This window comes from Poecilia latipinna, unplaced genomic scaffold (assembly GCF_001443285.1).
Source record: "Poecilia latipinna isolate Pla-1442-1.1 unplaced genomic scaffold, P_latipinna-1.0 Scaffold1721, whole genome shotgun sequence".
NCBI classification, from domain to species: domain Eukaryota; kingdom Metazoa; phylum Chordata; class Actinopteri; order Cyprinodontiformes; family Poeciliidae; genus Poecilia; species Poecilia latipinna.
This window is the reverse complement of record NW_015114337.1, coordinates 10067-36902: the sequence shown is the minus strand read 5'-3', so window position 1 is coordinate 36902 and position 26836 is coordinate 10067. Positions and strand designations below refer to the sequence as shown.

Here is a 26836-nt window from a genome sequence, read left to right as displayed (position 1 = left end):
ACACACACACAGTGTAATAAAATAGTGTTGCTCAAAATATAGGTTTAGATGCACAGTGCTCCCATATATGAAATAATAAGAAGATATATATATATGATAATAATTATGTTATGGATGCAGGTAAGTAATCAAGAAGTCTATAAAGTACATAGCTATAAAACCTGAAAGATGAGGTTTAAATCCCCCCACCAACCATGGTCCTATGGTGCCATCTTCTGGCCAATTAAAAAAAACTGCAGCCAAAAATCCAGAAAAAGTCAAACGACTGGTTTGTGGTTCCCACTTCCAAGGAGGGTTCCCTAGAGGAGGGGCTCGTGAGAAGAAGTAGGTGAGGGGTCCTTTAGCTTTAGAAGGAAGAAATATTTTTACAAAGAAGACCTTATGTGTTTGATTTTGTTTCCTAAGAGCTGATTAATTTTAAGTGCAATACTTACAGTCCCATCATCATGCCATCTGATGAGTTATGCGTTTCTCTTTTGGCTCTTAAATCCTTGAGTTTTAATCATTTCCTGTTGTCCTTAAAAAAACAACAGTAAACCCCTTGCCCTAAAGGCAGACATTTTGAGAAAGACGCATACATGTGTTGGTTGAGTGTCTGGGCGTTCTCGGTAAAGACGATGCAAAGACCAAAATTACATTTTGTGAAATACAAAACAGCCAGCTGCTGTTTTCACTCATCCATGCACATGGAGGCTGCTCATTAATGACATGTGGTCTGCAGGATAATGAAGTTCTTTGTGTTAGAGGACGATGGAGAATAGAATACAGAGAAATGTCATTACTGTCCATTTCAGCAGAGTCCCCTGCAGCAGGCCTGAGTGTTCTCCTGCGACTCTGGGCTGCTTTCATTTCCAGTCAGGTGTGTCCGTCATCCATCCTCTCTTTGTTTGGTTTTAACTCTCCTGTGACCAGGTATTGCTTCTAAAAGCAAACAAAATGCAAAACATACTGTTTTTTTGTTTGCTTTTTGCTAATTATGAAGTTTTCTGTACTGTTTCTGGTGAGAGTTATGCTGTACGGCATTGGAATATAAAAGTATTCAATTCAAATGATAAAGCTCTGTTACATGGGTCAATCAGAAACTCTCCTTTCTACTTGACACACTTAAAAAAATCCAATATTTGGGACACAAAAAAAATTGTTTTCTTAAGAGATTTTGTTGGATTAGACAACTTTTGTAGAAAAAAAAGAAAAAAAATGCTTCCTTGTTTTTTACATATTTGATAAAACTATAACTTTATCATGACACATAATCTATGAAAAAATTAAGCTCCTCCTCCAGCTCCCTGAGCTAACACTGTCAGCTGAAGAAATGCACCACTGCTGGTTAACCAATCAGAGCCAGGAGGAGGGTCTTTGTGCTGTCAATCACTTTTGTGTACTACGCTACAACTTTTTCTCATCAGCAGAGCCTGTTGTGAGTGCTAGCATAGGTAGCTAGTTATCATAGCAACCAAATGACAGTTTTCCAGAAATGGCAAGTTGTTTCAAGTTTAATTAGACGTTTGCATCAAAACTGATTTAAGAAAAAAACTTTAGGATCTGATATCTTTCCCACACAGCTCGTCAAGCTAAAACACAGACAGCCTTCAGCATAGGTTAAAAATTTCAGCTGATTGTTTACGTTCATCTGAATTATCTGCAGAAAGAATGATTCAAATAAATCATATCTAATGAAAAATTAACGTGACATTCAGGTCCAAGATGATTGCATGTAAGTTGCTCAGTGGCACTGCAGCTCAGGCAACACCAGTTGCCCTGCGGCGCTTTTACAAATGAGCTCCACAGATGCTGAGTGATTGCACCTCTTATGAATTATTGTCACATTTATTTGTCCACACACAGCAGCTTGAGGCTGAACACACACACAGATTTCACACAAGGAGTAATGGCTTTGTGGTTACATAAGAATCTAAACTAATATCATCACCATTTGTTTAAATGAGTCCATGTCTGTCTATCCGACAGCAGAAACATCTCAGACTGTTAAGTGAAGGCTGTAAGGCAGAAATGATTTCTGAAAAACAAAAAAATATGTATTTGCATGTTTGTTTTTTGTTTTTAATTTTTTTTCAATGCATTGAAAAAAAAATCACCAAGTTTAGTTGTGAAATTTCTACACCTGTTAAAGCTGAAGTATGTCACTTTTATAAAAAATATATATTGTTTTACTTATTTGTTGAAACTGTCACCATATCTTAACAGTATGGTGTGGCATCTGTGAAAAGTTCAATCTCCTCCCTGAGCTGCTACTGCCGTCTGAAGAAATGCAGAGCTCCTGGTCAGAAACAACCAATCAGAGCCAGGAGGAGGGGCTTATCGCTGTCATTCATTCTCGTGTACACACTGCTAAATGTGCTAATGGTTGAGAAGCAACTTACCATTCCAGGAAACCCATTTATCCACTGTCATCGGTGGCTATGCTAACTGGAATGAGCATTCACAACAGGCTGTGTTAACGGGTAGAAGCTGTAGCGTAGCAGAAAGCAACAGGTGGGGGTGGGGGAGATGTGAACACAACTGTTATTGACAGAGCAACACCCCTCCTGGCAGCAGAAGACAGAGGAGTTTGATCCGATGTCATGGAATATTTGTCTTATTCTGTGGCAACAAAGTAACAGTTTTAACAAATATGTAAGAAATATATATATATATATATATATATATATATATATATATATATATATATATATATATTTTTGAATTTATTTTTCTTTTTCCAATGTCTTTTTTACTCAGATGGGGATAACATCTATAATCTACTAATCAATAATTCACAGTCTGAATTATAGATTAAAACACCAGATGGACATGAGTTGGATGATGCTTTTAACAGTCAAACCAACAATAAGAATTAATGGACATAATTCCAGTTCAGAGACCGTAAGAATCACAAAAACATAAAACTGAATTTGTTTGTTTCTCACAAAGCCAGCTTCATTCTGTTACCTCTGTGATGAAGCACAGAGTCTTAATGAGAAACTTAATGGAGCCAGAAATAACGAGATCTGCATGTTATTGACTCAGAAAGTGTTTCCTTCTCTTTAGTGCGTCTCTTTGATTCCTTCCTCTCACCTCTTAACATTCCCGTTCCTTTTTCAGTGGTTTAATGTGAGTGTGTGTACTGCGTCAGGTGTGTGTGCCCCATTCATTAGCCACAATGTTCTGATCATTGGGGTGAAACTCAGGGCTTGCTCTGCCTCGGTTCACTTGGTTCAGAGAGAATACGACCCATATTCTCTGATGCTGGTGAGAGTAGTACGCATAAAATTGAATATATATTTTGGATCATTAGTTTATTTTTAAAGGATGTTCACTTACAATGAACTGATAGTCTTATAAGAAGTGGTAAGAAGGTGATGAACACAAATGTACGGCGTATTTCAAGTCTTAGTGTGATAAACAAGAACATTTAATTTAATTGGGCATTATTAAATAAATTACAACTGGAAAATATGACAAAGTTTTTTGTTTTTTTAAAAACCCAAATGATGTATTACTTATGTCGTTTTTTGCGTTTTTCTGTTAGTAACAATTAAAAGATGTTTTTAACCCAACGGTGTGTAGCAGAAGTAAAACCCAGGTACCAACAGGATCAAAGCAAAACTCCAGAGATGTTTTTGAAGAGGGAATAACATGATAACATGACGTAAAATATGAAAAACAAGTTGATTTTGCATCAAATCCAACTTGACAACTGCTTTTTGTTTTTACTCAGGTCATCTTTGTCTGACATTGAAACTTTTAAGCATGACAGAAACAAAAAGAATGAATCTGAACAGTGGAAATGTTGCAACACAAGATGCTTTGGAATAGTAATACAGAATATATCAATAATTCATAAGATGATGCCAAACTTTAGCTCAGAGGCCACTCAGTGTCCAAAGCTCAGGAAACATTTAGCTTGTTGTAATTACCTTTGTGCTGAGAAGAGCATTGTGATTAGCAGGCATGAATGATGCCACAGTTAACGACAAATCCCTGATTCTGGACCAGGATACAGGAAATCCATTTGCTGGCTTGTGCAGAAGAAGCCAAAAAAGAAAAAGTGATGAAAATGTGTTAGCATACCAGTTACCCCGGGAGTTGAGCAAACAGTCGTCTAAGAGGTTAAACAAAGAGGAAGATAATTCAGATTCTACTGTTTCTCTCTGTGAAGGTTTTAAAAGTCAGACGTCAAAGTGTGTGTCTAATTTTATCCAGCAGAGGTGTGTGTTTGACACGTCCATCATTTCAGATTATTAATTAGTGATAAAAACTGTCATCATCCTGATAGAAACCAATTTACCAGCTGTTTTTTTTTCAGTTGATGTGTTCCATATTTAGTGGTCATTAAGCTTGTGGCTTAATCCTGAATAGATTATCATCTGTTTTTCTAACTTAAATTGTGTCGTACCTTTAAATTCCTTGAGGATTTTTGCTGACAGCAGCTGGATGTCTCTAATGTAAACTGATCAAAATGACTGGAAAAGTTCAGTCCATTTACTCTGGTTTCCTCTTACTGTTCATGAGCGTGACCACTGTTGGGTTAATTGGTCTTTCAAAAATTTTCCTTCGGTGTGTGTGTGTGTGTGTGTGTGTGGGTGGGGGGGGGGGTAGGTGTGAGTGTGTGTGTGTTGTTTGTCCTGTGTGTTTTTCTTTTACTCTGGGGTGGACTCTGGACCTGTCCTGGTCGAGTTCCAGCCTCTTGCCCCTTCACAGCTGGAAACAGTCACCAAAATTCGATTTGTTGGATTAAAATGACTATTTAAAGTTCAGACCTTCATCTCTCACAGATCATTTCAGGAATCCCAGTTCCTTCATAAATGCCATGTGACGTGAGTGGGCAGCTGCAGCCCACATTCCTGCGTTTATAACACACATCGAGACTGTTTTCAACGAAACATCGGACACACAAGGCTCCTTTAGAGGGATGAGCTTCAGCAGATTACAGATCTCTTTGTTGAGGAAAAAGCAATCAGGCTAATTATTAAGTGCCTACTAACAGGGGATATCTCCATAATTGAATTGTGACTCTCTCTCTCTGGCTTGTACGCTGAAGAGCGTAGGGCCTGAGATGCTGCTGGTGTCCATGGCGACTCCTTGATTCTGCTCTGAATCTGGAGAAGAGATGCACAGTTGGCAGTTTAATTTTCTGATGGCTGTCGATAGCACTCCCAGGGATTCAGGAAAACCTCAAGTCATTTTGGGTTTGTTTATCTGAGTGCTTGTGGAAACGCCACAGTGAACTTTTCTGAAGCACTCTTTGGCTTTCAACTCAATCACAGTCATGCAGGATGGATTTTTAAATCCCATCATCTCCAAATTGAAACCATTTACTGAAGCAACCAGGAAACCCAGACAGAGCTGTTACTTACTAATTATTTAGTCAATTTAGTTTTTGGATATGATGGCAGTATTAGGGTCTGGCTTGCTTTGAACAACTATAAATAATTGTCTTGGGCAATTATTAATAAATCTATCATTTAGATTAGTTGAGTTATTCTAAAACACACTGACCTTTGCGTCGCTGTGCCTTCCTCACGCTTATTTCTAAATCTCTGACATTATTCAGTTTTTGACAGCTACACCCTAAAGTTGACTCATGTCAATTTGTCAAGAGTATTGGATGGAATCATCATTACTTTTCTATTTGAATGGAAGCCTGTAAATTACTGAAATCCCCAAATAATTGTTGGTCTAGTTTCTATATCTTAGTACACCTGAAGTAAGACAAAACAAACTTAAAAGTAACTTTTGATCAAGTTTTATAAACTTGTTTTTAGTTTTTAGAAAGTCTGTAATATTGTACTTGTACCTTTGGCATTTTATTTCACTTATAAATTATAACAAGACATTTTTCGTAGATTGTAGAATTTCATGACATCTTATAACCTGGGAGTTATTGACTTCAAATTCAATAATCCCCATAATTAACTTTTCCTACTTGCTGAAAAGTGACTTATAAGTTAGTTTGGTCTCATTTCAAGTGTACTAAGATATTTGCACTAGACATGAGACCAAAAATACTTGGTAATATTATGAGTTTTTTCAGTGTTATGCCTAGATATTCCATATTCAGGAATTAGTGAGTTTTCTACAAATAATTTGGAGTTGCAGAAAAAAAATCCACAAATAATAAAGATCAAATAGGCAAAGGTTCACTGTATGCAAGTATCGAATGGAGACCTGAATCTACATGACAACAGATTCTTCTTTAAGAGTGTAAAATCAAGGTCCAGAAAAAAATCACAGCATCAGCCTACCAGTTAAAATCTAAAGTCTGGGAGACATGTTGCATTTACATGTGAAATCATCCACACAAAAAGCTGTTAAAGAACAAATTGTCATTCCATCTTAATGTGATGCTTTCGAATACTGATCCCTGTAGGCAGGGACTGAGTTTACAGCAACACATAAAACACTCACATAACGCTGGCTACTTGAGTCCAAAGAGAGTTTTATTTGCTCTTCAGTGTCAGTGTTTTAATGATACACCTTAAAAGATGGAAACATTTTAACAGAATAGACGCTAAGCTACCAGCAAACAAACTGCAGACATGAGATGAGAATGAGGAAATTGTCCTTAACGGCACATTTTAAGTTGGAATGTGCACAAGGCCAAACACACCATCTGCCACTGGAGGTTCTTTTCCATTAGCTATTGACAAACAACAGGGAATGGGAGAAAATCATCAAGAGTGCAGAGATGCATAGAAACCAAACAATTCCTGCTGATGACTCTACTGCAGAGCCTCAGTCCACTGAATGACAGGCAAGTTAAGAATAACATGTTCATATCATCCATCCAAAAAACATTAGCTTGTAGTCAGCTTATAATTGAACCAGCACAAAAATCTATGACAGAAACAAGCATACACACACACACACACACACACACACCAATGCACACACACGCGCAGACTACCACATGTCATTATCAGGTGATTCAAAGTAAAGGTTTAAGCTAATTATCTTCTAGAATTGTCCTTCTGAGAAATATGCTAATCTTTTAAAGACTCACAGTTTAGCTAATAGCAAAGTTTCTGTTGTCTTCACAAGCTAAAGTTAGCATTTTAGCATCTCAAAGCTGTTTCACTTATTTAATTGTTCATTTCAATCAGCTGCTAACTTCACTATCAGTTTTGTTGACTCTTATATGTTTGTCAGTAACACGTCCCTCTCTGAGTTTCTTTTATGCTTTTTGGATGCATTGGATAGTGCAGATCTTATGCTAGCTAAATTGCCTAATGATGCTACTGGAGATGCTATAACTGTGGTGTAGCTGTATAAGTAACCTCTTTGTTTCATCAATTCATAATCTCATCTAAAAACTTAGAAATAGAAAACCATTCATATTTTTATTTGAATGCAGCTTTGGGATATATTTGAAAACGACTTGAAGAGGCTTTAGGAATACCAATAGTACCTATTATTGAAAGCTATCTTACACACTGATCATTACGGTATTTTGGAATTGGAGAGGAGGCACCAAGTCTTTATCTTTCCTGGGTAACCTAAGTGGCTTCTGGCAACTACAGGAACACGGCAGTTAGTTGTGCTGGTACCATTGATTTTTGAAACTATTTTAAAACAGAAACTAAAAGCAGTCCACTCACATTCGGTAAAAGAATCATTTGGGTTTTTCTTGAGGTGGCGGAGAAAGAGTCACACAGCTGAATATCAATTCACTAGTTGACTCTGAAAATGAGGAAGATGAAAGCACACAGGAAAATCTAAAGACAGGAGATCAAGTTCCAAGAGACAGCTCAAAGCAGAAAGGATTTATGGATTCACCAGCAAATGTATTGCTTTAGATGACCAACTTAAAGTCATTAAGTTTCTATCACTGTTTGATGCTTCTGTGGTACATCCTGCTCTGGACTCTACATCACTTCAGTCTACTTACAATTTAAGTCCGTCAGATCGTTATGGGGATAGAAAAAAAAAACAGCTGAATGACAAAAGAATGTCATACTGGTTTTCTTCAAATAGCACCTTCCAGAAAACAGAGGAGCATTGTTTTCTAAATCTAGCTGAAGTGGTTCTGATACCAAAGACATGACATCATTTATTCATTTTTTTATTTAACTTTATTTTTCAGGACAGAAATCCACTGGGATTATTCATCTTTTTCTCCAGGACATCCTGGTCAGGATAAAACCAGATGAAAACAAACCATTACAACTACAACATAACACCAACACCAACAATGTCATCAAGCTAAGTTATTTACAGCAACAAAGTATCAAGCAATAAAACAAAAATGGCAATTAACAACATATAAATTTAAAAAAATACAGCACTGAAGCTTTATTTAAACAAGTTATGAGTGAAATCTGTCAGATTTTGTCTAAAACTAGAAGAAAAATAGGAGCTGCACATTTTTCCATCTTGATGAGTCAAAATAGGACAAACTCATCCTTCCTGACACAGAGGAACCGCCTTAAACCACATCCATCTACAAGTCGAGTTAGTACAGCACATTTCAGAACCAGGCAGGTCAAAGTGCTTTACATCATAAAATATAACACAAAAAACAATTATGAAACAAACAGTGAGCATTACTTTTTGTCAAATCCTATCATCAAGAAAATATACATCAAATATACTGATCAGTGTTCCAGTTATTATTAACCAAAGGCAAAGAGATGGACTGTGTGTTTTGGAGCTCAGCGAACTTGGAGTAAATAAATGTTGGGAATTTTCCTAAACTTACTTTGTATTTGAAAATACATCAGAACTTCATTCTATGAATACAGAGTGAGGAAATGAGGTAAGTGGGTCGATACACCTACTTAGGTGGCAAGATAAGAAACAGTGGTGTGTCAGCTTTCAGTAGGCGGGTCACTCACAAAGATCGATGAAATCAATATCAAGTCGTGTCTGTATTGGATTGATACGAGTGTCTTAGTTTCAGATTCCCTCTTGAATTTTTTATTTATTTTTGTGCTGTGGTTTCTTAACTCTATCTCAAAAAAGATTTGTTTGATTTGCTCTCTAATTATCTTTTTTTTTTCATTTTATATATTTTTTGGTTTTCCCTTGTTTCTGTTTATCATGTTAATGTGTAATTAAAATATAAAACTTAACCAAATTATCTCCTATGTCTGAGCAAAACATAGGAGAAACTTCTGGTACCTAAATTGTGAAAGGTTTGATGCATTATCAAATGTAAATCAAAAAATGTTGATACCAATCAGGATCGGTACTGGCCCTGTATTTACCTGGTACTGAATTGCTTCTACAATATTTAGTACAACACACCTCTGGTTTTCAGATATGCCCATTCTTTCTGTGTCCTTTAACAGAAGGAGCTGCAGTTACTGGCTAAAAGAACAGTGTGAGTTTAATTACCTCTGGCCAACTGGATAGAGAGAATGGCAAGAAGAGTCAGAGATGAAGGAAAGGTTTCTATTAGCTGTGGTTCCATTACAAATGTGAGAAAAACTTTTTAAATTTTCCGCTAATGTCGAAAAAATACAATTCCACAATTGCATTGTTTCCATTAAATAAGAACCAATGTAAATCCCATGTAAATAAGTCATTAATAAAACATGTCTTATTCATTATTTGTGCCAGTGGCAACATCAAGTTGTTGATCATGTGACTCGTGTTTCCATTGCACTTTTGATACAGCCAGAAAAACCACCTCATCCTAGCACCAACTCTTTTTATGGAAAAACAATGGGGTTTTTCCAAATTGGTACGTTTCCATTAAGCAAATTAATTTTCAAAATGTCAAATTGCGCAATTATATGGTTAATAGAAACGCAGCTACTGGAAGTGACCAGGCTGAGATTTATGTATTAGAAAGACAGCTTAGGTTGGGAAGCCAGGGAGGCTATGATGGTTAGGAGAGGACGGATAAGGACATATGATTTAGAATTTGGAGCTAGGCTACAGGAGGAGAGGAAGGTTACAGAGAAAACAAGGCTCATGAATGTAGTGAATAACATCATTGAGGACAGAGTTAAATGAATGCAAATGATTCAGTCCAGTGATCCCTTCAGGAAGCATCCAAAAGAAGAAGAAAGTGCATCATGTTTGACACCGTTAGCCTGAAAAAATATCTGCTGGAAACTGAATATCTGTATCCATGATGTAGAGAACATTACCTTCTTTCTTGAAGGTATTTGAATTTGTAAAGGTTATGCACTTTGAGAGACATTCACACACCCGACAAAGGCAGCAATGGTCATAGAATGAACAGCTATACACGCTACAGCACACAATACGGTAACACCAGGAAACAAATCACATGCTGTACATTTACATCTCATGTTGTTTACAGAGCATGTATTATTTATTGTCTCCATCTTGGAGCCAGTGAGAAAGTCCAACACAGTTTCTTAGGCCGTTTTTACACATGAAGTCTTTTCACTTGGATTCTCGTATTTTTCTGCGTGAAATAAACGGACAACAGCAGAATCTAAATATTCAGAGGGAAGAAAGCAGAACCAATCACAAAGCACCTCAGCGTTTCTCTTAAAGTAATTTAAGATTAAATTGTTTTAATGCAAAAGTTTACATAATCTACAATGTGGTAATGGTTCCACCTTTTCTTAAGTTAATTACAGACCCTGAAATTAACTCTATTAAAAATAATTTTACTGAGTCCCACCACTAGTTTTAATGCAACACAAAGTGAAAATGGTGAAAAGTGAAAGTAGTGTTAACACTTTTGTTCAGATGTGTTTATTGTCTCCCAATCACCTCACTCTGTTGTCATAATTTAAACTCTGAACTTGTAGGAAAACCCACGTTTGAGCTGGGTTTGATTTCTTTTACAAAAAGTTGTGTAAAGCATGTCCGCTCAGCTGAAGTCATCATCCATCACCTCCGTCTCTGTTTCCAGGACTGCGAGCTCCGGTCTGATTCCTGTTGGTTGAGGAAGCTTAATTTGCCAGAGTGAGTCATTGCTTCAGAGAGCACCGCGCAACTTTTCACAAGTGTCCAACAGGGCGAGACAGACGCCAGAGTTTCTTTTTCTAATTATTGTCGTGGAGTAAACTTGAACAAAATATCACTGGCAGTCTCTGAAGTATTAGTCTGCAGGCATTAAGTCATCGTCGTGGTTGAGGCAGCCAGTGGTGGTCTCCAATGGACAGCTGAGTACCAACAAATTTTGATCCCAAAGTGGGTCTACAGACATCCAGACAGAAGTTCTGTGATATGTATCCTTCCATCTAATTCGAAATTGATTGTACTTCTAAATATTTAGCAAGAAACACTTTAAAATCCTCTAATCACTCATTCTAGTGCAGCGCAGTTCGTTGTGGCCTCCTTTTGATCAAATCTGTTCAAGCAGAGGACTCTTCCACCGAGCCGTCGTTGGTTTGGTGTGTCATATATTCCTAGCTTTGTTAATGTAAAAAAAAAACAAAAAAAACACTGAAGCTGTTTTTTCCTGATGTGCCAAAGCAATCACTGAAATCCTTCAAAGTGTACCAGCTGCTGCTGTTTTCTTCAACTCTTCTACCGTCTCACTTTGAGCTAAAAACTAAGAACATTCTGTTTCATGATCTTGCCGTAGGATGATGGGCTTTGGACAATCTGTCAAAGTCAGACACTGTTTTTAATAGTGAGCTCAGAGATTCCTGCTTATTTTACCCCAGTACTTTACCCTCACTGGGCATCAAAACTCTGTGGTGGAGATCAGTGTGTCCTGTGACTGTGGATCTTGATGGATTGTGCTCATGTTGGAGTTAAGCGGGACCCTCTCCTCAGCTAGTCATGCAGGCTTCCTTCCTGCCTCGGTCGGAGCACAGACAGACACCGGCTCCCGGGTTGTGTTGCGGGCGCTAGTCACACTGGTCTGCTCCATGCGGGTCCGACAGGGCAGGCAGAAATCCCTGAAGCAACGCTTGAAATTTTCATCCAAAAAGGCGTAGAGGACAGGATTGAGACTGCTGTTGGTGTAGCCCAAGGCGATGGACAAGTGCCAGCTGGCTATGACAAAAGGATTCCTGGTGTCGATCTCCACCATCGTCCTCACGATGATAAAGATCTGGATGGGGGTCCAGCAGATGATGAAGGCCGCCACCACCACCAGGACCATGCGGGTGATTCGCCGCATGTTGCGGTCTTTCTCCTTGGAGCCAGAGAGCAGACGGACGCTCCTCAGACGCAGGATCATCAGGCCGTAGCAAACAGTGATGACCATCACAGGGACCACAAAAGCGAAGATGAAAACACAGATCTTAGTCACGGTGTCCCAGTACCAGTCAGGGTCAGGAAATTTCAACATGCATGTAATGTTACCTGAAAGAGAACGGGGAAAAAAGCAATTTGATGGACTTAAAGCTTAGCTAAAGGATTACAAGCATTATCATCTCCTTTAGGCTCGATACAACTTTTTCACTTCCGATACGATGCTGAGATTTGAGTATCGGCTGATACCGATATTGACCTGATGCTGAGATTTGAGTATCGGCTGATACCGATATTGACCTGATACCGTATCAGCATGAATCATACATACTGTTATTTCTTATTTTGTAGTGTAGAATGTTAGAAAAGGCTTGGTCAGGTGATATTGCTCTTAAAAACTATTAACAGCAATAGGGATGAGATCGACTGTGGGTCTGCCATACAAACACTGCCATAAAGGAATGCTGAAGAAGAGGATTCCTATAAAATAAACTTATATCACATATTTTAAATGCAGGCTGATATAATTCGACTGTTAATCATTTTTTGGCTGATCCCAAACTGATATCAGTATCGGATCAGGACACCACTGTGTAATACTGCTGCAGGTTATTTTCATAATGCGAACTGAGAACAATAATTGTCTCAAATCATTTCACATGACAGTTGTGTTTCCAATTTTATGTTATCAACCTCAGTCCAATTTGATCCATTGCAGTCAGAATCAGCTACAGCAGTTCGTTTCACACTGCACTGTGTCAAACAAACTAAACCCCTAAAAAACTGTTCCTCTATTCACCTGTGGTGGCACTGCACCAATAACTACTGAAAACGTCTGAAGAAGAAGATAAGAGCACGACTTACTTCTTCATGGAACATAAACTAAAATGGAGTGGGGTCAGATTTTGGTAGCTTGAGGCTTACATACATTAACGACTTATTGTATGTAAGCCATTGCTTACATAGCAAGTAGTGGAAGATGTTGACTTTTGTTTTGATTGTATTTACCCAGAATGCTGTGAGCTATAGTCCACTTCCTGCTTTTATAGCGGTCTCTGGTCCACTAGGCGTTCACATATGCATTTGAACCGCACCAGAGTTCAATTCCTCCAAAGCGAGACCTAAGCTTCCAGGTGGACCAGAGTTCGCCTTTTTAGTTTGCATCAGAGTTTGATTGTGCAGTCACACCTCCCCAAACGTTTGTTTGCCTAGAACTGGACATTCTAGGCAAATAAACTGAAGCTTGACTAAAGCGGACTGAACAGAGCTGGTGTGAATGCAGCCCTAAATATATTTATTAGTACCACTATTCACATCAGCTTAAGTACCTCCAGTGCAACTATCAGAAAATAAATGACCATTAAAAATAATAATAACTAATGCTTCAAGAAACCTAAAATGTCATAAACCTCATAGTGAAAGAGACTGTTTCCTTACCAGCCTCTGTCACTCTGGTCACAGCCATAACCATAATCGGCACCCCAATCGCGGACGACAGGACCCATATCAAGACGTTGATCATCTTAGCCTTGACCGGTGTCCGAAAGCCCAACGCCTTGACGGGATGGCACACAGCGATGTAGCGGTCCACACTCATCATAGTGAGGGTGAAGATACTGGTGAACATGTTGTAGTAGTCAATGGCGATGATGAGCTTGCACAGAGCCTGTCCAAAGGGCCAGGTGTTCATGAGGTACTTTGCGCTCTGGAAAGGCAGCGTGCTGGTGGCCAGGGCATCGGCCAGGGCCAGGTTAAAGATGTAGATGTTTGTGGCTGTCTTCATCTTGGTGTATCTGGTAGGAATAAAAATGCACACAAGACAAGTAGAAGAGTTAAAAATCAAGCAGCAATATTTGGAGTAGTTGGTTATGGAGTGTAGGATAAACACTGAGGGACAGTTTGGGAGGATCAATCCTGTACAGCATCTTTTGATGTGTTTAATATTATAAATATATTTATCCTCTGTGCTCACCTCTTTTATTTGTCAAACAATTTACAAGTAATCAGAAATGGAGAGCTTTTTTAGGTGCAAAATATTGGATTTTGAGCTTTAAAAAACATGTTTAGACAAACACACTGCAATCTGGATGAAGGGACAGGAGGAATAGTCAAATCAAATTTAAGAAAGGTCACACCGATTCTCTGGGTTTTCTCAAGTTTTCACACTGAAATTTCAGTAACATGTGGAATGACACTTTATGAATTATGCGATAATATCAACTTACCAGAAATAATACAAATTCAGCACTGTCTATTCAGAAGCTTACCTGTTTGAAAGTATTCATTTAGCACCTGAAGTTAAGCTTGTTCTGCCTGGGAAAAGGAAAAGGGAAAATACCTTTTGTCTTGTCCTCATAAAAGTACCTCTGTTGTTGTTAGGTAATCTCACTTCCTTACTGTGGATGCCCACTGAATTGACTTCAAACAGAGGCCACTTAATTCTGAACTTCATGAGCAATCGACTTAATTTTCTTCTAACAAGTGTGGTATCAGGAATGTGGAGGACAGAACACCTCCAAGGAGTTTTGTGCTGCAGACTTAACCTGCATTTAGAGCAGACCATCCCCAGAGATGTCAGTGTGAGCCTTCCCACAAGCAATCAGACCAAGGGCTCTCAACAGCACCACCGCCCAAAGCCCAATCCACACTGACGTGAGGATCCATGCAGATCTGCTATAAATAGTGCTTTTACGCATTTCAGAGTTTTGAAATGGCATCTGAGTGAAGGCCAGAATCCAAAATTCATGAGGCTTCGCTTATTTACATGCAGTCTGGGGAAAACGACTTACAAATTGATGTTTTTTTTATTTTATTTTTTATAAAAAAAAGCTTCTGATTTGAATTAGCTCAGATTAAAATGTCCCTCACATCTAATGGTTTATTATTCTGGATCTTTTCCATTCTGTGTGTTTTTCTGAGCGAACCACTCCAGACGTCTCAGGCCGTTGTGTTACCTATAAAAATGTTCATATTTCTGATCTCAGTAGCTTCAGGTCGGATTTTATTGGAGTCGTACATTCTCAGAGGTGATTTAACAGACTGCTTGTTGCATAAATACCAGATCTCTTATCTGCAGTGGTTACATAACCTCACTGATGCGTTAGGCAAATAAGACATTTATCTATAATGAAGGTCAAGTGCTTAATGGGATAGTTTAGAATTTTTGCACCAAGGTTCAGTTAGAAGCTTTTAAGCAGAAAATATATTCCCAGCTGGTTGATAATTGGTGTTTTTAACATCTTAGAAGGACAAAGTTACTGAAGCACCAATTAATCTGGGAGTAAAGTCACACCTGACTGCATGAGAAAAGCAGTGGCATTTAGTAATTATGGTGGAGCTAACCAGCTAATTGCTATTCATTCAAACACTTACAACACATGTCCACAAATACAGCATTACGCACCAGACCAAGGTAAAAACTCTCAAAGGTGCTAACAAATACTTCATACCTGCAATTCTCACCAGGTTGTATAAAAATGGCAGCCATATTGGATCCGGGGTTTGTTTTTGTTTGTTGAAGTGGGAACATAAAAAAAAAAAAATCTTACCGACAAATACAAATAAAAGTAAAAATGATGCGGAAAAATAACACCTGCCTGAATCTAAGCTTAGAGCTCAGAAGCCAACAGCAGCCGTTGTATTTTTAGTTCCCCTTTTTACTTTGACAACCTCATTTTACTTAGTTCATCTGTCTATGCCTATTTAATGTTGGGTTCCGTTTTACAGGATAAACTTGACAACTTCCAACTTTCCTCTGCAGAAAAAAAATCTAACTCTTGTGCAAAGCTAGTCCATGAAAAGTTTCTTGGGGAAGAAAGAGTTGCTGCACTTTGCAAAGACAGGAACCTTGAGCACTTCGTGACTTTGTCCTTTTCTAGTGTCTCGCTTTAAACTGTCATTATGGACAAAATAATAATCCAATATCTCAAACCAGCAGCCAATCAGTTAACCGCACATCTCTGCATTCTTTTCATGCTCAATTTTTATTTTCTGTAAGGCCCTTTGTGTTGCTTTCATTGTGTAAAGTAGAACTAAAGGCTAATGGATTAATACACTAACATGTCCTCTCATGTGATTTTCACATGAAATTCATTGGATTTGTTTTTTCCTGTAAAGTAATTCTGTGACCTGCAGTGGCTCTTAGAGAGGAGAGCTTTCACTGCATGGACAGAACGGCTGGGCGACTGGGATCCTGTCGGGTAGAAAGACCAGGTGGAGAGGAAAACCACTTCAATGTGGCTGGAATGAAGTTTTTCCTTTCTTTGTTTATACTGAAGAAAATTCAGGCACAAGGTTTCATTTGAACTATTTCAGCCTTTACTTTATAACAAACCTTCACTCTTCTCTTCTGTATCAGCTAATTATTAAATATTCCTTGTCATGACTCATATTTTTTCAGGCATCATTAATATACATTTTCATGACAGTACTTTTGCACTGTGTAGCAGACTGATTGATGATAATTATAATGTGGCAGCATGCATTGCACCAGTCTTCATAAATTTACATAAAACGTCTTTTTTTGTCCAGTAAAAGAGTCAAACTGTTAACAGTTTTTGATTTTAACAGTTTTGAGGATTTAATCAGTATTCCAGAACAGTTGTTATATAAATATTGTGTAGACTGGCCAGTTATTACAGATTAAAATATTAAAAAGTTTTAGATTTTTCTTGGTTTAATTTTTTCCTAATAGCACTTAGTTTTCTAAAGGGCTTCAAAAAATGAATAAAAAAGTGAAATTTGAGTAATTGTGGTTTATCATCAAGTCTTTCTGACTCGAAAATTTAGTTTCTTTTATTTCTACTTTGAACAGCCCATCAAAAAAGGATTATTTTCAAGGCTTTTCATTTGTTTTATTTATTTGTTGATTTTATTTTGGCGGTGTGGGGGGCTTTGAATTTGAAAGTAATAATAATTTTCTACTTTTTTTGGAATGTTTTTATAATCTAGAAAACCTAATGAAAAAGCACAATTGCTCCAATTTAGTAAATATTCATTTGTTTATTTAATGTTCCTTTAGAAAAAAAACAAGCAAATAAAAAAAGTATTTTATTCTATAATTATAGTTTCATCTCTTTCCTATAATAATGACCTAAGTCATGTTTGCCAAGTAATTTTGGCAAAAGAAAAACAAACAAACAAAAAAATAATCACCACCTCTTTATGGCCCAAAAAATACATTTTACAAAAAATGACAGGCCATTTTCTTTTGGAAGGTGATCATTTTCTTTTGTTGCAGAGAATTTCCAAGGCCACAAGAGAAAAAAATGGGTCAGACTTAGGAAATGGTTCTGCATAAAAAAATATCCCCTCACATTTTAGGGCTTTTGTACTCAGGAACTAATTTTATTTTGACTAGAATGATCAAAATCAAACAGTAATAATTACTGTATTTGACCTGTTTACTCTGCCTGACAAATCAGATCTAAGAAGGAATTTGTTCATAATTTATAGGCAAGGAGATAAATAGGTATGAAAACTATCATGTCTGAGATTAAGGATCCATCAGTCCTGACCAGGATCAGGTTGTTTTCTATAAAATAAACTTCATTAGCATGTTTTGACCTGGTGCCTGAAGCCTCTAACCTACATAATTTATTACCATCATGTCCCTCCATTGGTCCTCCTGTTGTGTTTTTTTTCACACACAATTTTCACTCAGACCTCAGAAAAATGGAAAATAATTTTATACATTTGAATTTTCAGAAATGCTTTCCCGTTTTTTTGTTTTGGTTTTGTTTGTTTTTTCCTTCCACATTTCCTCTTCTGATCTTGGCTTCTGTTTCTTTTCCAATAAAATGCCACCAGCAGCTGATGTGACAGTTTGTTTCTGCTGCCAGGTCCTGCTGCTTCGCCTCCTGTTTGGCTGTCCACTGAGACCGCGGTGTTAGAAAATAAATCTGCCCGCTCTTCTGATGCACTGGCAGGATCAGCCAATCAGAGCAGACTGACCAACAGGAGTTAATGGAGCCTGTTTCTAAACAGCATCTTCAGAGAGTCACGTTTTATGATCTTTTCATAAGAGAGTGTATTGCAGTGTATTATCAATGTTTCAATAAATTCCAATTAATGACCTTAAGTAAACAAAACTGTGTCAGTATTATTGGAAACTTTATGTTTACAATTTCAACTGTTTAATGAGAGCATAAATAAATATTGGTACATTCAAAGATATGATTAAATGTAGTTACTTCGTTCAGTTTATTAATATAAATTCCACTTTTTTCAGTATGTGGCATCCTGAAGAAAATTTGTTCTAATGTTTTTCAAGAACAGTATTTGTGTCTGTGCTGCTATGATTGCTTTCTATACAGAATAAATTGTTTTTCAGCTAAATCTTTTTTTATTTTTATCATTATGATACAGCAAATATCACGGTACATCTCTTTGTGCTCATGGCCCACCCTGGGTGGTGGTAAGAATATGTGAATGTATATGAAATCACTTGTTCATGATGAAGACAGTTCATCCAGAAACAATAGAATCCAATGCATGCACACAAATACTCATCATGACGTAATAAGGCACGATTAAATTCATGAACATTTCTTTTCACTTCCTGCTCAAACCCAATCCAACCAATAGGCTGCTGAGGTCAGAGTGGCAGGTTCTGCTGAGCAACTTCTAATACTAATGCATTTTTCTCACATTGAAAAGGTTTTATTTTTAGCTTCTTTTTTTATTTTATTTTATTGTAAGATAAATATATATTTTTTTTACTTTCATCTTGACATTAGGTAAATAAATCAATTATTTAATAGTCTGGAATTTTCTGTTTCCCTGGGTTGTGACTGTAATGGGACACAAACACCTTCTGTGAGCCACTGATCAGTAGGACTCGTGTTCATCCTGCCTACAGACGCAGTGAGCAGAGGAAGGTCATAGCACACTGTTAAGGAAATGCAGCAAAGAGATGATTGTTGGGGGTCACCACGTTACCATAACAACCGGCAGAGACTGTCTAAAATGCCAACTGGGTGTGAGAAAAAAATGATACAAAAAAAATAAATCTGGCATTTCTGTTCCACCTTATGCAAAAAATGTAATCATGAGGAAGTTATGAAACTCTACTGAGAGTTTGACCAGCGCTGTCCATTGTGGTCAGATGAGATGAAGAGATTTTCAGTCACAAACACTCTGGTTACGTTCAGCATAAATCAGAGGACCATATCTTGTAAATCTCCTCATGCTGTTATGTTTGTTACTGCAAATTAACGATTGGATCTGCTGAGTTTCCTTAGATGGAAACGCTTTAATCAACTTTGAATAATTCCATCAGTTGTAAAGTATGTCTGATTTAATTAAAATGATTATTTTCATTAAGTGCCTTGAGATGACATTTGGAGCTATTTAAGTAAACTGAACTGAATTGAACATTATGCTGTGGGTCAAAGTCCTCTCCAAAGAGTCCTGAGGATGCAATTACCTTATACTGAAATATTTTAAATAAAACTATGGTGAACTCTTCCAGTTACATGAAAATGAGCCATAATTGGGTATTTTAACAAGCTGATTTAATACATATGGCTACTTTAACACAAGGTTCATCAGACTCAAAATGAACATTCTTTCATCATCATTAAAGACCTTATTCCTGCAGAAAAGATGAGAGAGACTGGAGAGATCTGTCTGAGGGCTCCGGCCACAGCAGAGCAGTTTAATGAGACACTAGAGGTTTTCAACGACTACTGGGATTTTGTCTAATTAATAAATTGGAAAAGCTGGATCTTTTCTGACTTAAAATAAAAAGTCCCCCATTTTTAAGTGAGTACTTGTCATCTCACTTAAAGTCACTTTTTAGTTTATAAAATCCAAATTAAACCTATTTTATTGCACACACACGCGTGAGCGCGCGCACTCACCGCTCATACTTACCTGACCACTCCGTACATGACGAGGACGTTGCCCAGCAGTCCCACGACGCAAATGACCGAGTAGAGAGCCGTGATGGACACGGCGATGACCATCCCCCCGGCGCCCCTCACCGGGCTCCCGGGCTCCGTGGCGTTCAGCTCGGCCAGCTCCTCCGGGAAGGTGACGTTAAAGGGGATGACGGAGTACAGGTCGGACAGGGAGAGCTGCGCTGCGGCTCCGGGGACCGTGTAGGGCTCCATGTCCGCCTCACCGAGTCAAACTGGCTCACTGCTAACTGTCGGGATCTAACGCCACAAATGATTGAATCAAAGAACAGAAAAGAACAGAAAAGAAGCAGAAATTAAAAGATAGTTTTTTCCCCTCCTCTCCCTCTAAAATCCAGGAGGAACAGAAAGATGTGTCCTCGAGGCAGCGGTGTGTTTGTGCGCGCGCTGCGCTCCTCCTTTATGGTCCGCCCTTCAGCGCGTGCAGTCAGCAGCTTCTGGTGAAGTTTGGGACAAAGATGAGGAGATATGGATTCTATTTGTTCTCCAGACATTGTTCCCTATCATTCATTCATCCATCCATCCATCCATCCATCCATCCATCCATACATGAATGAGACCTAAAAATGCGTGGATTTTTAGGTTTCATATGTAAGCCTTTCTGCCATAAACATGTAATATTTGTTTTAAATATATTTATTTAATTATTAATAATTTATTTATTTATTTTTATTTTAAACTTTAAATAAACTCATCGCTCAGTTGGAGCGTGTCCAGTCCAGGCGTCTGCAACCTGCAAGTGGCTCTTTGGACCTTCAGCAGTGGCTCTGTCTAAAAATGATTTCAAAAGAATCAACTAATGTTTCAAATATAAATTTATTAAGAAATGCTTTTATCACTGGCTCTAAAAATACAAGTAATATTACTTTAGTTATATTTTTGTGTCATTAAGCTGGAAATCATTTACTTTTTTTTTCATTTTTTATTTTCCACAAATGTAAACATCCCACACAGAGGGAAGCATATCTGTTTTTCTTTTCTGCATATGTTTCATGTTTTTTCTTTATTTTAAACCTCAAAACAGCAATTAAATGAAGCTCTTTAGAAATGTCAAATTTTCTGAAGTTTGTCAACTTCAAAAATTTGAAATTTGTCTCTCTTGTTTTTTAAAGCTCTTGTACCATTTGCAGCTGTAAACACGTCTTATTTAGCTGGGCTAGCTGCCATGTGGTTCCTGGGGTTTGTACAAGCAGCTGAACTCTGATCTGGCCTTAATGTCTGTGAAACAACAAAGAAAAGACAAACCTTAGCTACGTCTTCAATGTTCAGGGTAACATCTATCATCATAAGAGGGTATAACTTCACCTCGAACTGCTCTGCCTGGTGCCAGGAGGCTGGAGCAGCTCTGTTATGCTAATTCTGAATTATTCTTTTTGTGGACTTCGGTTCACAAATTCTTTGGTTGAGTTGTTGATGTTTGGACAATTATTCCCTATGCAGCTAGGAGTTTTCTTACTTTCAGACAGTTGCTAAGGTGTGTAACCATGGCAACAAGGTGTAGTTTACAACTGGGAGCAGCTGATTAGCATCTCATAAGCTCTAATAACACCTGAACTTTGAGCCCAAATTCCAGAGTTGAAGAAGATGCTCCATGGATGCAGAGAAGAAAAAGAAGGAGGAAGTTTAAACCATCATTGGACAGTCTTCTGTCAGAGACCTCTTCAAATTCACTGCAAGACTGACTGCTACTGGAGTTCCTTTTCTGCCCACAGCATCACCATCCACAAAGAGGTACTCTACTGACGGCGAGATCTAATTTCCCTTTGGGACAGATAAAGTTCTTTTTTATCACAGTTGAACTCAATTGAAAACAAACAATTTATTATTGGAAGCAAGAAGGATTCCACTGGGGCAGCAACATCTGAACTCTTTGTTCTCGTGTTTGCAGCCTGTGGAAAAGTCAAAGTCAGACAAAGCACTGTGCACAAAGCAGTGAGCATGTTTGTTGTTTCTACTTGGAAGCTGTGGGCAGGAGAAAACACAGAGCAGGATCAATAACCCTCCTGTGGACTAATTAAAAGGTGTGTGTGATGCTGCAGAGAAGGAAGCCACACTTGGTCTCAGAGCCTCTTGCTGTACAATCAAGTGACCAACACTTTGCACTTCTTATGAACCTTTAGAAACTCTTTGATTTAAATGGTAGTTGGCAACAAGAAGGATCGAGATATTTCTCCAATTCAGATATAAAGTATTTACTACACAAGGCCCACAGTGTGACGACAAGTTTCTTTGCTGATAAAGCCGCTTTAATTTACATAAAATGTCAGGACACTTTGGTGAACAAAAGCAGCTCCATCAACACAAATAGCAAATCACATAACAGCAACTCAACGCATTTATGTCTGTAGGTGTGGTGAAGAAGACGTGCAGAAGTTGAAACTAACCATCACAACGTGGAAGAAAGAGGATTTGATAATGTGGTGAATAGTCTGAGTATTTCAGAAGCTTTTGGTTTTCTGGGGTTTCCTCTCCAGCATGGGGAGATTCTGATCTGTGAATGCAAAACGACACACAGAAGAGTTCAGAACCGCAAACTGATGCTCACCTGAGCTCACCAAACATCACAGAGTAACAGATTGGAAAAATGTTGTCTGGTCTGTTGAGTCTCATTTTCATCAGAGTGTGGCGTAAACAACATTAAAGTGTGGATCCGTCCTGCTGTTAATCTACTGCTGTTTTCACACCTGATGGTCTGGTAGAATCAGTTTGATTGTTCTGTTTTCAGCTGCTGTGGTTCTCATTTCCTCTGCACTGTCAAACAAACCAAACCCTTTGAAAGCCTCTTCCCCTCCTCGCCTGTGGCGGCGCTGCACCCAGAACCACTGAAGGAAACAACATGAAAACCTTTGAAGAAGACAATGAGAACTTCCTTCTTTACAAAAATGTAAACAAAAGTGAAGTTGCATCAGATTTGACCAGTTTCTATTTTGTCTTTGGTTGAAGACCACAAGCCATTTCTCCCACTCACTCCTTTGTTTTGGTTGTGTTTACCCAGAATGCTCTGCGCTATAACGCACTACCTGTTTTTGGAGCTGCTCCTCAGAACCACACCAAGGTATTCTGTCCAGTCTGTGTAATAACTCAGACACATTTCTGCAGCCGATCTCAGGAGTTCGTGAAGACAAATCGACCAAACAGCAGCTGCAGTTTGCTCAACCAGAAACTCAGGGTTATTGATTGGGTAAGACTTCCAGTTTCTTATCAGCTGCCACCAGTTGGTTCTAAGGCCTCGCCAAGGCAAACAGGTTCTCTTTTACCTGCTCTGAAATAAAAACATGTGGTCTCAAGTGCTTCATAATTTCCATTAAGGCACCACTGCAGCTCCAGGAAGTCTTTGTAATTACTGTCCTGTTCAGCCATTCCTCTTCCCACAGCAGCAGAATCGCAGGCTTATTAGGAATATGTAAAGTGACACAGTATGCGGCGCGTCTCTGAGTCTCCCGCTCCTAACCTCTGCCATCGGTGTGTAATTGACCCGGCTGTCACTTTACTAAGCTTCTTTGTATTTTAATGAGTCCTGCTCTCAGTTGGATTTTTTTTTTCCTTTTCTCTCTCTCACTTGAATTGTTACCCAGGATGAGCATCGGTTCATTATTACTTCTGGATGAAAGTCATCTTAGAAACACAGAGGGATGATGTTGTTGTGCATCTCTGGACTCATCTCTCTTATTTTGGAAAGTGATTTCTTCATGCTAAGCAGACGTTCAGACAGATAATTATTATAGTTTTCACTCCAAACCTGTGGTGCTGGGTTGAAACAGTTAGCAGGAACATAACACTGGGTTACAAAAAATATTTTTTGGAAGTTGTCTAGTTTTTTTCAGTTGAATTGGGATTATTTAGCACTACTAAATCCAAAAATTATATAATTTTTCCTTAATCAGGTCAGGTTTTTATTCTAATTTGATTTAGAGAAATTTGATCTTCTGACTACATCTGGTGACATTTTTGTGACATCATCAGTTCATTTCCATTAATATGTATCATCCAAAAACAGGTTTTAGGAGAAAAAACATGTTTTCTAACAGAGTGTATTAATTCAATGTTACAAACCTGGATTTCTGTAAATTGAGTAATAAACACTGATAAGGGTAAAAACATGTAGATTGAATATCACATCTTCACTGTGTAATATTCTCTGTCTCTTCTCTGTCCTGGTGGAATCTCTCCTCCTGCTCATCACTCATTGGTCCGATCCAATGAGTGATCTTTGAAAATATGGTCAAAAAGGTACTATTTGGTGAAATGTTTCTTTAACAAGGAGCTCCTGGACCACCACCATTTTGTAACCAATTAGATCCTTGAACAGCTCTCACTAAATATTTGACCTCTCTCTGTTGGCAGAATGACGAGTTGGTTTCAGAATCAGCTTGTTCAAATGTCCAACAATTTTTGAGTCCTCAAGTCATTCAAATCTGACCCCTAGCATAATGCTAGGTTGCGTTCACAGAGTCCACACAACTCAGATTATGCACTGTAAAATTTTCACTCTGGAACTCTGTTAAAAAATAAAATGGTTAGGATCATATGATCCACAGGTTCCCCATGTGGAGAAGAGGCACAAACAATTACAAATGCTGATGTTCTAGAAAAAGACGTTCTCATCTTTTGACTTTCCCATTGTTCTGTTTGTCCAATTAGTGCAACCAAAGAAAGCTCTAAATGCAGCCAGGAAGAAGCGACTCCACATTCCTGCTCCTTATAAGTTGATTTTCCAAACACAACCTAGTCTGGCTGTGACCAAAAATAAAAATGACAAAAATAAAGTCACAATGGCACAGAAACTCAATAGGAGTTAATTGGATCAAAGTCCTTTAACATTCCACTCACTGTTTTTTGGGGGGTTTTCTTTGACAAGTTCTGACTCAGCAAAAGCCAAATCTGATCACAGTCTGCATGATGAAAAACGGCGCTCTAAAACAGAGCCGAGATCCCTGACCAAGCCTCAGTGTTTGGTGCTAATGAGGATATATTGCTCTCACCTCCTTCCAACTGTTTAATCACAGCATGAAGACAGCTGGATGTCACTTCATATAAATAAGTGAGGCATGGAGCTGGAAAGGCAGAGAACAGCATAGACTGCTGGAAATGAATATCACACCTAGTTTTACATGAGGATGTGTCATATTATCCTGCCTGTAACTTAGTAATCCAACTTAAACTTTTTATGTTTTATTTATATTTGTTTTGCAATTTTGATCTCGCAGTTTCTGTGTGGCGAATTCTGGGTTTCACAAAGTAACAAATCAATATTTGTCCCACAGGCACTGAGAATATGAAACTAACTGGGTTTTATACTAACAAAGGAGGAAGAACAGACTTTAACATCTTGACTGCAGGGGAGTTCACTTTCAGCTCCTAAATGAAAACTGCATATCATAAAGTGCCTGAAAATCAAATTTTAAGTTACCTGATAATATCAAAATGTATGTATTTATTCATTTATGTATTTTAAAGCCCTGTTGTGTGGAGCAGCAGTTACAGATTAATAGACTGTAAATTAAACCACCACAAACACATTTTTGTGGTTACAAGGTGATTACTTTTCTTTTCTAAATATGTTTTCAACTAAACAGTTTTTCCGCTGCACTGCAAACACATTTCTGATACAGCATAAAAACCTTGCTACTCTTGAAAGGAAAAAAAAGACCAGGCAGCCCTTTGTCAACACATCTAATAACTACTAGAGCCACAGAGCAAAGCTTGAGGGATAAAATCCCAAATGAAGGAGTAAATGAAATATGGAGCTCATGAGCAGCAGCAGCACATCATCTGTCAAACGTAGCTCTGCCTCTGCAGTGGTTCGGTTCTGCCTGTCGGAATTTTTCTATTATTGATGATTTATTTATTTATTTATTTATTTGTACTTTGCAACAAAACAGCATTTTATGTGCTCCCGTTCTGATCCCAGCGTCAAATTAAACATGATGACTTTTCATCGTTCAGCTGATGCCAATCCCGTTGCCGGGACAACAGAAGGAGTGGAATATTAGCAGGTGGTGAGTTCATGTGAGCTGCTGTGCAACCTCAGAGGAGCTAACTGAGTCAAGTCATATCGAGTTGTGTGACTTGATTTGTATTGCACCAGGGCAGAAAAACTCTTTTAATAAACATCAACCTCCTGGCATGAGAACCCCATGGAACCACTCAGTTACCCCAGCCAGGGTCAGATAAATGAAGTATCTTACTATCATACACTATTCTTTCATATAAACTACAATATACTTTTACACCCACATGATACTCTGTGCTTCTTTGTCTATGTTCTGCTAATATCGTAAAAACACAATTTCGCAATTGCAGTGTTTCTGTTAAATAAGAAGTGAAATTAAAATCACACATGAATAAGCTTGTTCATGCACTAAGTGATTGATTCAACATGTTGGAATGAACTGTGACGTTCTGGTGGAGCAAACCAAAACAAACAATCTTCCTCCTACCACTTCCTGTAAATGTCTTCGTTGTTGTTCCGGCTGTTGATCATGTGACTTGTGTGATGTGAAAAAGTATTTCCATTAAAATTTTGGAAAATAAACCAATGCCGATACAACTGAAAAAAAATCTCATCCCTGTCATATCGAATAATGTGACTTTTTTCAAAATTAGTGTTTGTGTTTTTCCATTAAGCAACTTTCAATTTGTGCAATTTTATGGTTCATACAAACGTAACTAACCACTGTTACATACCCACCTCTCTTTTGATGGCATTGGAAGAAAACTGATTCAGGTCTGCCTCCGGGGTAGCAGTGATGACCTGATAATGATTCTATCTAACCCTATTATGT

The 26836-nt window shown here is 38.1% G+C and overlaps 1 protein-coding gene across 1 annotated transcript; it reads right to left on the bottom strand.

The window, feature by feature from the left end:
- Positions 1 to 8116: 8116 nt before the first annotated feature.
- Positions 8117 to 20471, bottom strand: oprd1a (opioid receptor, delta 1a). The gene is made up of 3 exons (XM_015060515.1): positions 20008 to 20471; positions 13570 to 13925; positions 8117 to 12243 (listed from the first exon to the last, which is right to left on the bottom strand). The coding sequence occupies exons 1-3, from the start codon at positions 20244 to 20246 to the stop codon at positions 11714 to 11716; spliced, it is 1125 nt and encodes a 374-aa protein (XP_014916001.1). The 5' UTR covers positions 20247 to 20471; the 3' UTR covers positions 8117 to 11713.
- Positions 20472 to 26836: the final 6365 nt, after the last annotated feature.